This window comes from Linepithema humile, chromosome 5 (genome assembly GCF_040581485.1).
Source record: "Linepithema humile isolate Giens D197 chromosome 5, Lhum_UNIL_v1.0, whole genome shotgun sequence".
NCBI lineage: Eukaryota > Metazoa > Arthropoda > Insecta > Hymenoptera > Formicidae > Linepithema > Linepithema humile.
In genome coordinates, this window is record NC_090132.1 from 12,285,806 (window position 1) to 12,302,094 (window position 16,289).

Consider the following 16,289-nt stretch of genomic DNA (forward strand, 5'->3'; position numbering starts at 1 on the left):
AAATAATCGTCTTAAAAATTGTTCATGATTTTTATGCAACTTCTTTTTATTCAATGAATCATAAATAAATAAGTTTTGTGCATCATAATAACTGCATACCCAATGGCCATCTAATGCGCCAGGACCTGACGAACTATATAATATCTGTATATGTTCATTATTGTCAGGTATAGGTTGTATTTCATCAAGACATTGTAATAGCAATGTTTCGACAGGTCTATAATTAGAACATCTTTCTAAAAGATGATTAAAATGTTTTATATGCAAATCTGTTAGCCATTCACCTTGAACAATAATATTTTTTTGTTCGGATGACAAAACTATTTTTCTCTCAGTTTTTATAATCATTTGATCTCGATATCTTTCATTTTGCATATCATTTTCTAAATACACCTGTATACGTCCTTCATTCTCTTTATAATCTTTTTTATAAACTTGATCAATACGATTATTAATAATTAATGTTAGATCTGCAATTTTGTCTAAATCTGCTATGTTTTTTTGCATTTTTAACAAATCATTATTTAATTTCTTTAATTTACAAGGACGATTATACTGTTTCAATTGATTTAATTTCTTTTCATTTGTTTTATTTTGATGTATCATACGCTTACGAGTTGTTTCAGCTTCTTTTGCTTTTATTAATGCCAATGAAAGTACTTTTTGAACACCATATTTTGGATCTTGAGGAAAATGTTCGATTACATTAGATTCAAAAATTTTTATCAAATGTGAACGCATTAAGCTATGATCATACTTAACTTTTTCTGGTTTAATATTGAATAGTAACGAAATTGCAAAAGCTATAGCGAAAACACCGCAATCATTACTATTTGGTTGACATTGCACAGCTGGAAATTTGATAGGTCGTTTTTCAAAAGGATAAGTTGGAAATAATCGTCTTAAAAATTGTTCATAATCTCTGTGCAACTTTTTATTATTAAACGAATCATAAATAAATAAATTTTTTTTGTCATAATAGTTACATATCCAATGTCCATCTAATGCGTTTAGACCTGACGAACTAAATAATATCTGTATATGTTTTTTATATTCTGATGCACATTGTATTGTATCAAGAGAATACAATTTTTGTGTTTGCACAGGTCTATAATCTGAACAAGTTTTTAAAAGATGTGCAAAATGCTTCATATGTATATCATTTAACCATTCGCCTTGAGCAATAATACGTTTTTGATCAGACGACAGCGTTATTTGTTTTTCCATTATAAATATTTTTATCTTTTAATTAAATATATATTTTAGATTATTATTTGCAAGAGCACAGCAATTGCTTTTTACAGGTGCACAGCAACTCTTCTTTTTATAACAAGTGTTTAAAGACGCACAGCAGTCACTCTTGAAGGTGCACAGCAACCCTTCTTTCTATAAGCGCACAGCGCAGTAATACTTTTTATAAGGTGCACAGCAACCCTTCTTTTTTGTAAGCGCACAGCAGCTCTTATATAAAAAAAAATATATACTTACACCTAAACTCCTCCGGAATCTAAGAAACAAAAAAACTTCTCTGGAAATCCAAGAAACAAAATAAACATTTAATAAAGTAATGATGGCTATACAATCTTTTATTTCAATTTTTAATGTTACAGTAATTATACAATTTTGTATTACCTATTTAATAAGTTTCCTTCTTCCTCGTTTCCTCTAATTGGCTCCCTTTCTCTCTGTCTGTCTGTCTCCCTTTCTCTCTGTCTCTCTGTCTCTCTGTCTCTCTCTCTCTCTCTCTCTCTCTCTCTCTCTCTCTCACTGTCTTTCTCTGTTTCTCCAATAAATGACATATATAGTTTGTATTTAACACGATAAATGTTGAATTAAATATTAAATACTTTAAAATGTTAATATATACTATAAATATTATCGTGATAGATATATGTCAGGATAATACTACATAGTATTTATAGTAAATATTGTTCACATAGACCATATCATCACTATCACGACCATATTGTAATATGTGAAGCAATATTTTCGGATATATATTATTATAAATAAACAACGGAAACATACCTTAAGTAATATACTGATGCAGTTTTTAATACAAAAACACCATAAATATTTCCACCGCTTCACTGTAAACACAAACATCTGTCAGTCGACAGCCATAGAGTCACATTTATAAATGACTTACAAACTGTGCTACGAGAAGTGGAAATGCTGCATTGTGATTTGTTAGCTATCATAAACAAGATTGGCTTACGGAAAACACCAATTAAATACTTTTGAGGCGTAGCGCAGTTTGTAAGTCATTTATAAATATGACTATGGCTGTCGACTCTGATAGACAGATGACACAAAATGTCCGCAGAACCAAAAAAAAGTAAGTAATTAGTATAATATAATGCATTATTAAAAACATGAAAAATAAGTAATTATTCGTTTTGTTACAGCACCACGATGGAATCGACGAAGAGAAGGCCGCTGTGGAGGTCGCGGTGGAAACCGAACGTTCCACCTTCACTTTCAATATTAATATTAAATACAAAAAAAATACATATTTTGTAAAAAAAAATACATATTTTGTATTTTATTTAAATAAAATGTTAATGTATTTATATATATATAAATAAATACCATGTAGTATTATCTCCTGTTTACTATTAACCTGAAATAGAGTATAGTGTAAATCCTGAAATAGATAGAGTCGTGTAAAGACGTTTAATTTTTAATATAATATTCAATGTAAGAGACGTTTATCTTAATTGTTTAATTTGTGGTATTTACTAATCAAACGTCTGTGCACGGCTCTATCTATTTCAGGATATTATCCTGAAATAGATAAAGTAGTGTAAATCCTGAAATAGATAGAGTCGTGTAAAGACGTTTAATTTTTAATATAATATTCAATCTAAGAGACGTTTACATATATTTATTTTATAAATACCACAAATTAAACAATTAAGATAAACGTCTCTTAGATTGAATATTATATTAAAAATTAAACGTCTTTACACGACTCTATCTATTTCAGGATTTACACTATACTCTATCTATTTCAGGATAATAGTAAATCAGGAGATATAATACTACATGGTATTTATTTATATATATATATATATATAAATACATTAACATTTTATTTAATATGTATTTTTTTTGTATTTAATATTAAAAGTGGAGGTGGAACGTTTTGTTTCCACCGCGACCTCCACCGCGGCCTTCTCTTCGTCGATTCCATCGTGGTGCTGTAACAAAACAAATATAATTAGTAATTTTTTTCATTTCAAGATGCTTTTTTTAATTAAATAACTTACGTAGCACTCGTGTAAATTGTCCTCCCTGCTGCCACTGCTGTCGTTGTTGCTGCCGCTGCCAAATTTTTATTTCTGAAAAGAATATTGAAATATGTAATTTATGTTAATTTATGTTAATATGTATAAAATAACCGTTTATAATGTATGTTAATCTTACCATTTATAATGTATGGTGGTAAGTTGGATAAGTTAGATAAGTTCGATTCCAAAAGCGATAATGAGGGTTGGTGTGGTGACGGTAGCGGCGGCGGAAGCGGATCCGAAGGCGGCGGCGGCGGATCCAAAGGCGGTGGCCCCGGTGGCAGCGGCGGTGGCCCCGGTGGCAACGGCGGTTCCAGTGTGACTTACAAACTGTGCTACGCCTCAAAAGTATTCAATTGGTGTTTTCCGTAACCAATCGCGTTTATAATGACAGCTGACAAATCACAATGCAGCATTTCCACTTCTCGTAGCACAGTTTGTAAGTCATTTATAAATGCGACTCTATGGCTGTCGACTCTGACAGATGACACAAAATGTCCGCAGAGCCAGAAAAAAGTAAGTAATTAGTATAATATAATATAGAATTAATGTAATAAAAAAAAAATATGATTACAGAAATGAGCGAAACAGAAAAAGAAAATACTTCTCCCAATGCAGCAATTTCTGATGCTGTAGCAATCGCTGCATTGCGAGAAGAACTGAAGGCTTTCAAACAACAGTTTACTAATACACCGTTGCCATCGGGACCACCGCTATTGCCACTGGAACCGCCGTTGCCACCGGGGCCACCGCCGCTGCCACCGGGGCCACCGCCTTTGGATCCGCCGCCGCCGCCTTCGGATCCGCTTCCGCCGCCGCTACCGTCACCACACCAACCCTCATTATCGCTTTTGGAATCGAACTTATCCAACTTATCCAACTTACCACCATACATTATAAATGGTAAGATTAACATACATTATAAACGGTTATTTTATACATATTAACATAAATTAACATAAATTACATATTTCAATATTCTTTTCAGAAATAAAAATTTGGCAGCGGCAGCAACAACGACAGCAGTGGCAGCAGGGAGGACAATTTACACGAGTGCTACGTAAGTTATTTAATTAAAAAAAGCATCTTGAAATGAAAAAAATTACTAATTATATTTGTTTTGTTACAGCACCACGATGGAATCGACGAAGAGGAGGCCGCGGTGGAGATCGCGGTGGAAACAAAACGTTCCACCTCCACTTTTAATATTAAATATAAAAAAAATACATATTAAATAAAATGTTAATGTATTTATATATATATATATAAATAAATACCATGTAGTATTATATCTCCTGATTTACTATTATCCTGAAATAGATAGAGAATATTCAATCTAAGAGACGTTTATCTTAATTGTTTAATTTGTGGTATTTACTAAATTTAATTTGTGATATTTACTAAAAACGTCTGTGCACGGCTCTATCTATTTCAGGATATTATCCTGAAATAGATAGAGTAGTGTAAATCCTGAAATAGATAGAGTCGTGTAAAGACGTTTAATTTTTAATATAATATTCAATCTAAGAGACGTTTATCTTAATTGTTTAATTTGTGGTATTTATAAAATAAATATATGTAAACGTCTCTTAGATTGAATATTATATTAAAAATTAAACGTCTTTACACGACTCTATCTATTTCAGGATTTACACTATACTCTATCTATTTGAGGATAATAGTAAATCAGGAGATATAATACTACATGGTATTTATTTATATATATAAATACATTAACATTTTATTTAAATAAAATACAAAATATGTATTTTTTTTTACAAAATATATTTAATATTAATATTAAAAGTGGAGGTGGAACGTTCTGTTTCCACCGCGACCTCCACCGCGGCCTTCTCTTCGTCGATTCCATCGTGGTGCTGTAACAAAACAAATATAATTAGTAATTTTTTTCATTTCAGGATGCTTTTTTTAATTTTAAATAACTTACGTAGCACTCGTATATAAATTGTTTTCCCTGCTGACATTGCTGTCGTTGTTGCTGCCGCTGCAAAATTTTTATTCTGAAAAGAATATTGAAAAATGTATATGTATTTTTTAATATGTACTGAAAAGAATATTAAAATATGAAATTTCTTACCGTTTTTCTTAAATAATACCGGCCTAAGAGTTTTCTTAAATACCGGCCTAAGAGTGTTGTCAGCATGTGTCTTGCTACACTTCTGCACTTCAAGACGAGAAATATACACTTCTGCACTTCAAGACGAGAAAAAATTTTTTTATAAAGCATACTATTATTTTGATAATATACACTATCTCTATTGGTCTCCACAACACGTTATGTATACATTTTACGACCGATATTAATTATATCAATGTGATTAGTATCATCAAAGCTGCGAGCTGACAGGTCTGAGCGCCGCCATGTTGGAAAAGGACAGACATTTTTTAGAAAAAGAAAGGAAAGAAAAAAGACGCTCTTATGCGGGAATCGACATTTCGCGGGCTGTAGAAAAGGACAACCATGTCGCATTTTGATGCTTCTAGTTGGCAAAGGACAAACTTATATATTAGAGAAGGATGACGAACAGACGACGACGACGACGACGACGACCAAGACTTACATAGATTTCGGCATATTTCGACTTTGGCAATTAATATATTTTTTTAGAAAGCATGTACAAAAAAAGTAAAGATACTTTTATCATGTATATCGCATGTGCTCTATCGATTGAGCCTATTATAAATTCGATCGGTCCACGCATTATTGAGATATGAAAATCTCGACTCCTATCAGCTCATGTGCTCGCGTAAAGATACACGGTCGGTCTTGCGCTGCGCGTGAACTTGGCGCGAGACACTACCGTGTCTCTTGATAACTCGTATGGAACACCGGCAAATAACCGATTTAGATGTAGCCATTGAGTGGGCCGTCAAAATTTCAAATAATTTAGAAGTAGAAAAATTACGCGAACGTCAATCTTCGCAGAAAACTGCTCCTTTACTACGCTCTGACATACAAAATATAGAATCACCGCACGCTGAACCACCAAAGTCAATTTTGAAAAATCCTAACACACTGATTCCGCGCCCTTGGATTAGACCACTAATTCCGGGTGTACCAGGTCCAAATTCTCCTGATGTGTGTCGATACTGTAAATTTCCGGGGCATAACATATCAAACTGCAAAAAGCTAGCATACCGAAACTCTGTACAGAATCCGGAAAACTTAGAAAGCCGCCCGATAGCGAGCGCGGCCCGGGATACGGCTCATGTTACAGCGCATCCGATAAGTGTACAGGCAGAACCAATAATAAACGAAGGATGAATAATTCTGACGCAAATAATCAGGTCTCAAAATTTATTCCGGATGCAACAATAATAGTGGCAAACCCGAGGCAGCCACTTTTTTGCCAAAAATAATACTAACTTGTAAAAATTTACAAGGATATTGCAAATTTATGATTGATTCAGGTTCTGCCATAAATATGATTAAGTCTAAAATCTTAAGAAACACTCCCATAGATTTAGATGATAGATTAATTTTAAGAGGCATTACTAAGGTTCCTGTTGAAACACAGGGAGCCGTAATTTTTGCAGTAGCCGGTAAGATAACAAAGTTTTACGTAGTGCAGGATGAAGTACCCATCCCGAGCGATGGAATTCTTGGCTCTGAATTTTTAAAAAATAATAATGCTATCCTAAATTACGATAAAGAAAGTTTGATTATTGGAAACATGTCAATTCCATTTTATAACGAAGAGAAAATAATAGTACCAGCCCGAACTGTGTTACCAGTCTCTTTTAATATTACTAATCCTGAAAGAACGGAAGGATACGTACCGCGTTGTGAACCCGTTAAAGGATTATATCTTGGTGAGGCACTTGTTACTAATTCACAAGGCAAAGGGTATTTAAAAGTATATAACGTCACTGAGCGTGACTACACAATAATACTGAAGCCCATGCACTTGATAGATTACTATTCTACCAATTTAATTGACTGTGTCAATTCTACTAACTCCACTGATTTCTCTGAATCCACTGAATTAAGTGACCTCACTAAGCCTACTAATTCCACTGCGCTTTGCTATTTCAATAAATCAAACATTGAAGATACAATTCCAGCAATTGAACACCGTTATAATAAATTAAAAAATCTAACAAACTTGAGTCATTTAAATGAAGAAGAGAGGAGACATGTAGAAACAACATTAGAAAAGAATATAGACTGCTTTTTCTTACCAGGAGATAAATTAAAATTTTCTAATATCACCAGTCATTCCATTCCTACCACTGACGACATTCCTATTCATGTTAAACAATATAGATACCCGCCAGTCCATAAAGAAGAAATAGATAAACAAGTGAAAAAATTACTGAAAGATAACGTTATTCAACCTTCCTCTTCCCCATATAATGCACCTCTTTGGATTGTGCCTAAGAAATCGATCGGAGAAAAAGAAAAAAAATGGAGAATGGTAATTGACTTTAGGAAGTTAAATGAAAAAACTATCGGGGATGCATACCCCCTTCCAAATATAGTAGAGATCTTGGATCAGTTAGGAAGTGCTAAATATTTTTCCATATTTGATCTAGCACAGGGCTTTCATCAAATTCCGATGAATCCGAATGACAGAGCTAAGACAGCGTTTTCCACCCCGTATGGGCATTACGAATATTTAAGAATGCCATTCGGTCTAAAAAACGCACCAGCCACGTTCCAAAGACTTATGGACAGTGTGCTGGTGGGTTTACAAGGAAACGAAGTATTTGTCTATCTAGACGATATTGTTGTGTATGCCAGATCCTTGGAGGAACATAGAATAAAAATTGAAAAATTAATGCAAAGACTAAGAGAAGCTAACTTACAGCTTCAACCCGAGAAATGCCAATTTTTGAGACACGAAGTTGTATATTTAGGCCATGTGATCAGTTCAATGGGGGTTAAACCAGATCCAGACAAAATCATAGCAGTAAAAAACTTTCCTATACCAAAAAATCAGAAAAATATAAAACAGTTCTTGGGCCTAGCTGGGTACTACCGTAGGTTTATTAAAGATTTCTCGAAACTTGCCAAACCTTTAACCGATTTATTAAAAAAAGATATACCTTTTACATGGACTCCCTTACAGGAAAAGGCTTTCACTATCTTACGAGACGAACTTTGTAAAAAACCTATTCTCCAATACCCAAATTTTAACAAATCTTTTATCCTCACAGTAGATGCTTGTGGATATGCCATTGGTGGTGTGTTAAGTCAAGGATCCATTGGAAAAGATCTGCCGATAACATACACTTCCAGAATCTTAAACAGCGCGGAGAGGAATTACTCGACTATAGAAAAGGAGTGCCTTGCAATTGTCTATTGTGTAACCTACTTCAGGCACTATTTATACGGACGGCATTTTACAATCCTAACGGACCACAAACCTTTGGTTTGGCTGCATTCCATAAAGGACCCAAGCTCTCAGCTATGGAAATGGAGGTTAAAACTATCCGAGTATGAGTTTGAGATAAATTATAAAAAAGGGAAAACTAATACTGTCGCTGATGCTTTATCCAGAAACCCGCCAAATGCTATGATATTTCCTTTAAATGAATTGCTTTCTTTTCATCAAACTGCTATACAATCTTCTAGGCCTCCTATAGCTTCTAAATACGATAATACTGCTCTATTACCAATTACTAACCAAACATCTTCTTTAGCTTCTTTAGCTATAGAAAATCCAATGGAAAATGCCTTACCGATATATCCAATAACCATTAACGAACTCCCGTCGTTCCCTTCTGATCTTCCACACTCAGACATTGAAATGAACTCGGATGATGAGCAATCGACAAGTACGGAACCCGACTCCGTTGATGATGATGACGATGAACAACTTTTAAGGATAAGAGAGACTCGCGACTCTTTGTTAATGCAGAAAGATAATCATATCATTTTTGTAAATTTAGACGGTACACCTTTCGATAAGGGTTCTAAGGACTATCAAAAAGCAAATAAACTTCCACAATATAGTAATCTATCTATCGGGAAAGCCCGCGTAACCGACATAGGTAACAAAATTTTAATAGCCCTCGCGGTCAAAGCAAATAAACACATCCAAATTGAACGTGACGAAATAATAAATTGCATGAGATCTTTAACTGACGTAATTCAAGAACTACAAATAACCTTTGTTAATATAGCACAAACAGACTTTTATGACAACATACCATGGGTTTTTGTGTATAGAAATTTAAAAAGATTTTTACTCGATCAGCCAATAACATTAACAATCTGCAAATCCTTGATACGTTTTCCTGAGATAAACGAGAGGGAAAATTTAATATATGAGAAACATGCAACCAAAGTAGGGGGGCATAAAGGCGTGAATAAAACTTATAATAGACTCCGTCAGAATTTTTATTGGCCTACAATGAAACAGAACATACAAACCTATATTCAAAATTGCCGAAATTGCCAAATCAAAAAATTAACCAGAGTTAAGACTAAACAGCCCATGTTGATAACCGACACTCCGGGAGCCGCATTCGATAAGATTTCAATGGATATTATGGGTCCTTTGCCTACTACACAAAATAATAATTCATACATACTAACCATACAGGATCTTTTAACAAAATATTCAGTAGCCTCACCCTTGATGAGGGCAGATTCTATTTCAATAGCTGAAGCATTTGTAAAAAATTTTATTTGCATCTATGGGGCCCCGCGAGCATTATTAACCGATCAGGCTCCTACCTTTTTTACTTCTTTAATGAAAGCAATCGCTTCACATTTCAAAATTAGACAGTGCCGTACCACCGCTTACCATCCTCAGTCGAATGGTTCGATCGAAAGATCACACCACGTGTTAACAGAATACTTAAAAATGTATACTAACAATAATAATGAATGGGACGAACATTTAATGACAGCTATGTTTGCTTATAACACCTCTGTGCATGAAGGAACTAACTATACACCATACGCTTTGGTCTTTGGACATATCCCTAGGGTACCTTCCTCTACCACTATTTTAGAAGAATATATGGAATTACCTTATCAAGGTTACTTGACCAACCTTTTTAATACTTTAAAATTATCTCAAGAAATAGCCAGAGGAAATCTAATAAAATCAAAAGAAAAAAGTAAAAAATATTACGATCAAAAAGTAAATGTCCAAAAATTCAAGATTAATGATAAGGTTTATTTATTAAAAGAACTCATGAAGGGCAAATTTTCTGATCAATATTCGGGACCCTACGAGATCATTGAAATGTTACCTATGAACAATGTAAGAATTAACTTTAAAGGAAAACATCGCGTGGTACATGTTAATAAACTAAAGTTATCCAAATCTGCGCATACAATTGAACCGGGATGAAGGAAAGTGATAATTAATCATGACTTAAGTTGTAAACACAGCCCAGATTCCCGGATCTACGTATAATAAGAATATAGAAACGCGTTATAATGATATCATTAGTTAACCATTTAAAATCATTAATTATTAATTGTTACCAATTCATTGTATTAATTAAAATATTTTACTCACAAGCAAGTTTCGCCATCCTACTGACTTCAACCTTGCTCTCTGGTACGAATGCCATTATTGCATACGATTGCGGAGGAACCTACCTCAACGTAACCACAATTTCTTTACTAAGATCAGGTGAATGCGATTTGAATATAGACACACCGATAACTACGACTTCATATATACAATTACTACAATTAGCCAGCTACACACACACCGAAGTTATACAATGTAAAGTTGAGATCATGCAAACCATATACCACTGCGGCATGCACTCTCATATTGCGGCTGTGCATAATGGATACGCCAATTACTTACAAGAAACATCACGCAGTAGATGCGTTCAAATGCATAGGGAAGGGCTTCTCAGGATAGGAGAATCAGACATTATAGACGGATTAAAACCTAATAATACTTACTATCGTAGTGTCACTATCGCAGGAAAGATAAAAGTAGACGGAACTTGTAAGGGCGTTCAATACTCAGACTATTACGGTACCTGGGATGATGTAATAGTTCAAGCCACAGTAAAAATATTGTTAAAAACCGCTTATGTATCAGTAAAACTAAACGCAGGAAAAATAATACTAAAATCTGGCACAATTTGCGATTTGAGCGAAGAAACCTGTGTAGACTCGGATGATGGATATACGTTTTGGCAAAGCATGCCAATAACAGCTTGCGGGTTTGAAGCATATGATGTTTTATTTGAAGGGACTGCTACCAAGTTTCAAGGGTTGTTAGGCGCACAACACACTATTATATTCACTTTAGAGACACAGGACACGACTTTTGCTCTTACACAAACACGTAAACATACTACTTGCGGATACACATTACTTGGAACAGAACATCCCAAACTGTTCATCTTCGAGACTGAGAAAGGAAACATCTTTAAGACAATGTCAAAGACTGCCGTAACAAATTTGGACATGTTCACCTATGTAAACTCAAAATTTGTGTATGTGGAGAGGCATATCAGAAATCAGATAACCTCTCTTTACCAGGACATAATATTGCAAAAATGTGAACTGGAGAAACAGGTAATTCAAAATACCTTGTCTTTAGCAACAATATTACCTGATGAGTTTGCATTCAGGCTTATGAAGATGCTTGGCTATATGGCAGTCACAGCTGGAGAGGCGATCCATGTAATTAAATGTATACCTATTGAAGTAACTGTCCGAAAATCAAACACTTGTCATACAGAACTACCGATCACTTTTAAAAACACCTCATTATACATGACTCCAAAATCACGAATCATTACTAAACATCATACACTTAGAGACTGCAACTCCCTTCTTCCAATACTTTACAATATTGACGAAAACTGGATACAGCTAAACCCAACACCTGCTATGACAACACCGCCACAGGAAATTAAACCATTAACAAAACTCTCTTGGAAATACTTGGCACCCAAATCTTTGGCTACTAGCGGTATTTATTCTCAACAAGACTTAGAAGAATTAAGAGATCATATTATGTTCCCCGCTGAAAAAAGCGCTGTTTTACATACCATTGCTCGAGGCTTTACAGGACAATCAATCCCTTCCGATACCGTTTCTTTACAAAATTTGTTAGATGAAAATTCCTTGAATAAAATTTACAATAATACTTTGTCAAAAATATGGAACGGATTTACTACTTTTGGCGCTGCAACGGCCGGAATATTTGGAATATTTATAATAATCAGGTTAATCAAAATAATATTCGATACTCTCATTCATGGTTATGCACTACATGCAGCATACGGATGTAGTCTGCATTTACTAGCAGCTATTTGGAGCTCTTTCACACACTTGTTATTATATCTCGCTAACAAAAAACAGAATCAATCAGAACCAAAGCAAGAAACACATGTAAACGAGAGCGCTGCGAATGAAACCACACACAATACGCCAACGATAATAAATGCACAACCAACAGAAACACACGCACAACTTACACAAGCAGTATCCATAGTCTATTCGTTTCGAGATTTACGGGCTAAATTAGATGGAAGTGAACAAATCCCTTAGTAAAGTACTATCGGTATTTGTTACTTAAGGGGGGTGGTGTGATGTTCCGACAATGGTAAAATTCAAAAAACAGAACATTATTAAAGAGATCTGTACAAGTCCATCTAAAATTCATCCAAAGAACAAGATTGAAGTTATGATTAGTGTTAACTGTATTATTAGTTATAAAAATATTAATTATACTATAGCTATAAGAATACTGCATAATTGAACAATGCATTGAACAAATAAGTGAAGAGATAAGAATAAAATAAGCAAAGGTTACCAGACACCCATTTTATCCGTCGGCTATCTTCTATAAACGAAAACGAGCTGCATATCAACTTCCAGCCAAACGATATTCCAACGTATCAAGAAGCCGATGTGACGATTAAAAATCTATGCGATACTCTCGAGGGCCTACTCCCCACCACAAGAGGACCAACGTACATCATCGCTCGTGAGACAGTTCTCTTCCAGCAGACTCACTGTTAGGTTATATTAAGTTCTACATACTATTTTTCTCTGCATTGTTCAGTTGAAAACACTGAGTTATTTGGTTTATATTTAGCAGTGTAATATCTGCATTATTAAGACGTATCTATAAGGCTTTGTTCCTAATTAAAATTAGGTAAGCTAATTTAATCTATTTTATTTGATTTTATTCATATCCTTTTCATACGATAGATTGTTACCTCCTGTATCCCTAGTAAACCCGGTAAATGCAGGGTGACTAAAAAATAAGGAGACATTTCAAATTTCGCGCTAATAGTCGATATTACAGAATTCTCTACACACGCCTAGTGACCAGACGTAACACCTTTATAAATATTTTTTGTAGGTTCATAACTTTGAAGCAAATTGTCAAGCTCATACACATTCGAAGGTAATGAAGGACGCATTTTGATTTTTTCTTTTGATAACTGATTTTTCATAGCATTATATGAAATAAAAGCTGCAGCTTTTGGATTTTTTCGAGAAACAGTATCAAATATTTCTTTGTTTGTTATAGTGGTTTCTTTGCACATTTGAATCATTTCTTTCTTTAAATTTAAAATATCAGCTATATAAGGCTCACTTGAATGATTATGTTTACAATCTAAAATAAACTTTTCATTTTCTTTAATTAGCACACCTTTGCATGCTGTAGTACGTCTTTTCGCACAACGATATATGTAATTGTATCTTTTATCAATATTATATGTATATCCTTCATATATATACAAATAACTGCCCTTTCTTTTCCCAGATATTATTTCCATTTTTGTATTGCAAGTATAAAAAATGTACTATAAATAAAAAAATATAAATGTATAAAATATAATATGTATAAAAATGTTTCCTGTTTATCTGTTAATTGTTTCTTAAAATATACATTTTTAGTTATATAATAATGTGCAAGATTTTTACATCTTTTTGTTCTATTAAATTTTTTTTGTTCTATTATGTTTACAATGTTTTTATTAAATTAGTTAAAAGGTTATATATAGGCTGCATTCTGTAATCCACTACCAGTATTTTGAAGATCTATAGTTCACGTTATATATTATAGATTTTCAATACTGGCAGCAAATTACGGAACATAACCATATAATGTATATACAATAACCTTTAATTGATTTAACAAAATTACTTGTAAACAAAAACAGAATAGAAAAGCTCAAGAAAACAAAAAGATCTTGACGCTATTGTATAACTGGAATATTTATATAATATAAAATTAAGACGTACCGTAAGAAATTTAAGCACTTGGAAAACGATTTCTGTTCTTTTCTTCTTCTTCAATAATTACATTTTACATTGTGATCTCTGCAATCTAGGGATCTATTCAAACAAACTTGCATAGTCGCATAAACATATGCATAAGGAAATTGATTGGTCCATAGGCAAATGCATAAAGAAATGGACAAATACTACTAACAATAATTCAATAATTTTTAATAATTCAATAATTTTCAATAATTTGGAAAACGCTATTCAACTGCTAGTCATTTGCTGATTTTTGTATGTTTTTTTATTTTGTTTGCATATTTATTATTTTTGGCAAAAAATTGAAATTAAAATCAAGTTTAACCACCAAGTATAATCGCCATTGTTTGGATTTTTATTTTGTGATTTCATGAATATTGCGATTAAAATGTTTGCTGGTTGTTTGCTAAATCCGTGTACACAAGTATTATATTTTTATTTTATCGATAAATTGTACAATATTTTATTTATTAATAACTTATAAATTTATCTAGTAACTTAGTTCTAGTTACTTTTAGGCGGCTTAATGCATCGTTCTTGTTTGTGCAAGCAAAATCATGTAAAAGCAGGTAAAAACATGATGAATTTTTGTCTCCTGAGTACAAATTAGTAAAAATTCACAAAAATCAGTAAAGTTGGGTATCGGAAGTTTACGATGCAAATTTTTTGTGCCCATTATATTAAATACAGTCATTATTATGGCGCGGATGTACGTGCACGATTCCGTGTCGCGCGCAGAGAACCGCTGCGTGCGAGTGAGTCGAAGCGTTGCTGCGTCGCTGCGTGCGAGTGAGTCGAAGTGAAATCGAGCAAATACTCGACTCACTCGCACGCAGCGGTTCTCTGCGCGCGACACGGGATCGTGCACGAACATCCGCACCCTAGTCATTATGAACAGTTTTATGATAGTACAAATACTAAGAAAGTGATTGGCTTAGTTTACACCGATTATTTAGGTAGTTTTCCACCAAGAGACACAAGCGACACAAAAGTATTATTCTCTCTATTGCTCATTGAATATCAAACAAAGACAGAGTGATACTTGTGTCGATTTGTGTCAACTTGTGTCCTTTGCTGGAAAACATACTTAGTACGCGGACCATGTACTAAATCAGTTTCTTTGATTGGTGTAAATTTTACACTAAACGATTTATACCTATCGGAGAAGCAGATTTAGTATTTGGTACGCGTACTAAACAATCAGTGTAAACTAGGCCATTATTAACATAACATCTCTATTCTCTCAAAATTAAAGTGGGAACTGATTACTACGATCAATATTGACCATAATATTGTATGTATTATCAATGTTAGCAATATTGTTCGGTAAGCACAAGAAATGTATTCTCTCTCTCTTTAAGGTGTTATATAGATATAGATTAAATATGTATTTTGTATATATACTTATGTGTCAAACATATTCATAATGACTGTATTTAATATGATGGGACAAAAAAATTTAATCGTAAACTTCTTAGAATACCCAACTTCACTGATTTTTGTAAATTTTTACTAATTTGTACTCAGGAAACGGAAATTCATCATGTTTTTACCTGCTTTTACATGATTTTGCTTGCACAAACAAGAACGATGCATTAAGCCGCCGAAAAGTAACTAAGACTAAAGCTACTAGATAAATTTACAAATTATTAATAAATAAAATATATCCCATATAACATCGGACATTCTATGAATATATATTTTTGTTCCATAATATGAAAATAATATCTTGTATGTCAAATGTTTATACATTACATGTA

General features: G+C 33.5%; 2 protein-coding genes across 2 annotated transcripts; both read left to right on the top strand.

The window, feature by feature from the left end:
• Positions 1-3,261: 3,261 nt before the first annotated feature.
• LOC137000269 (uncharacterized) lies at positions 3,262-5,274 on the top strand. The gene is made up of 4 exons (XM_067356400.1): positions 3,262-3,809; positions 3,870-4,196; positions 4,282-4,353; positions 4,423-5,274. Exons 1-4 carry the CDS (start codon positions 3,788-3,790, stop codon positions 4,497-4,499), a joined length of 498 nt encoding a protein of 165 aa, XP_067212501.1. The 5' UTR covers positions 3,262-3,787; the 3' UTR covers positions 4,500-5,274.
• Positions 5,275-10,808: 5,534 nt separating this feature from the next.
• LOC137000267 (uncharacterized) lies at positions 10,809-13,425 on the top strand. Its single transcript, XM_067356399.1, has one exon. It carries the CDS (start codon positions 11,023-11,025, stop codon positions 12,799-12,801), a length of 1,779 nt encoding a protein of 592 aa, XP_067212500.1. The 5' UTR covers positions 10,809-11,022; the 3' UTR covers positions 12,802-13,425.
• Positions 13,426-16,289: the final 2,864 nt, after the last annotated feature.

What these genes read in the sequence shown, in the direction of transcription:
- LOC137000269 (XM_067356400.1), top strand. Translation starts at nt 3,788, where the DNA reads ATGTCCGCAGAGCCAGAAAAAA. An exon ending in GTCCGCAGAGCCAGAAAAAA is followed by an intron (nt 3,810 to 3,869) that starts GTAAGTAATTAG and finishes ATATGATTACAG; the next exon opens with AAATGAGCGAAACAGAAAAA. An exon ending in ACAATTTACACGAGTGCTAC is followed by an intron (nt 4,354 to 4,422) that starts GTAAGTTATTTA and finishes GTTTTGTTACAG; the next exon opens with CACCACGATGGAATCGACGA.
- LOC137000267 (XM_067356399.1), top strand. Translation starts at nt 11,023, where the DNA reads ATGCAAACCATATACCACTGCGGCATGCACTCTCATATTGCGGCTGTG.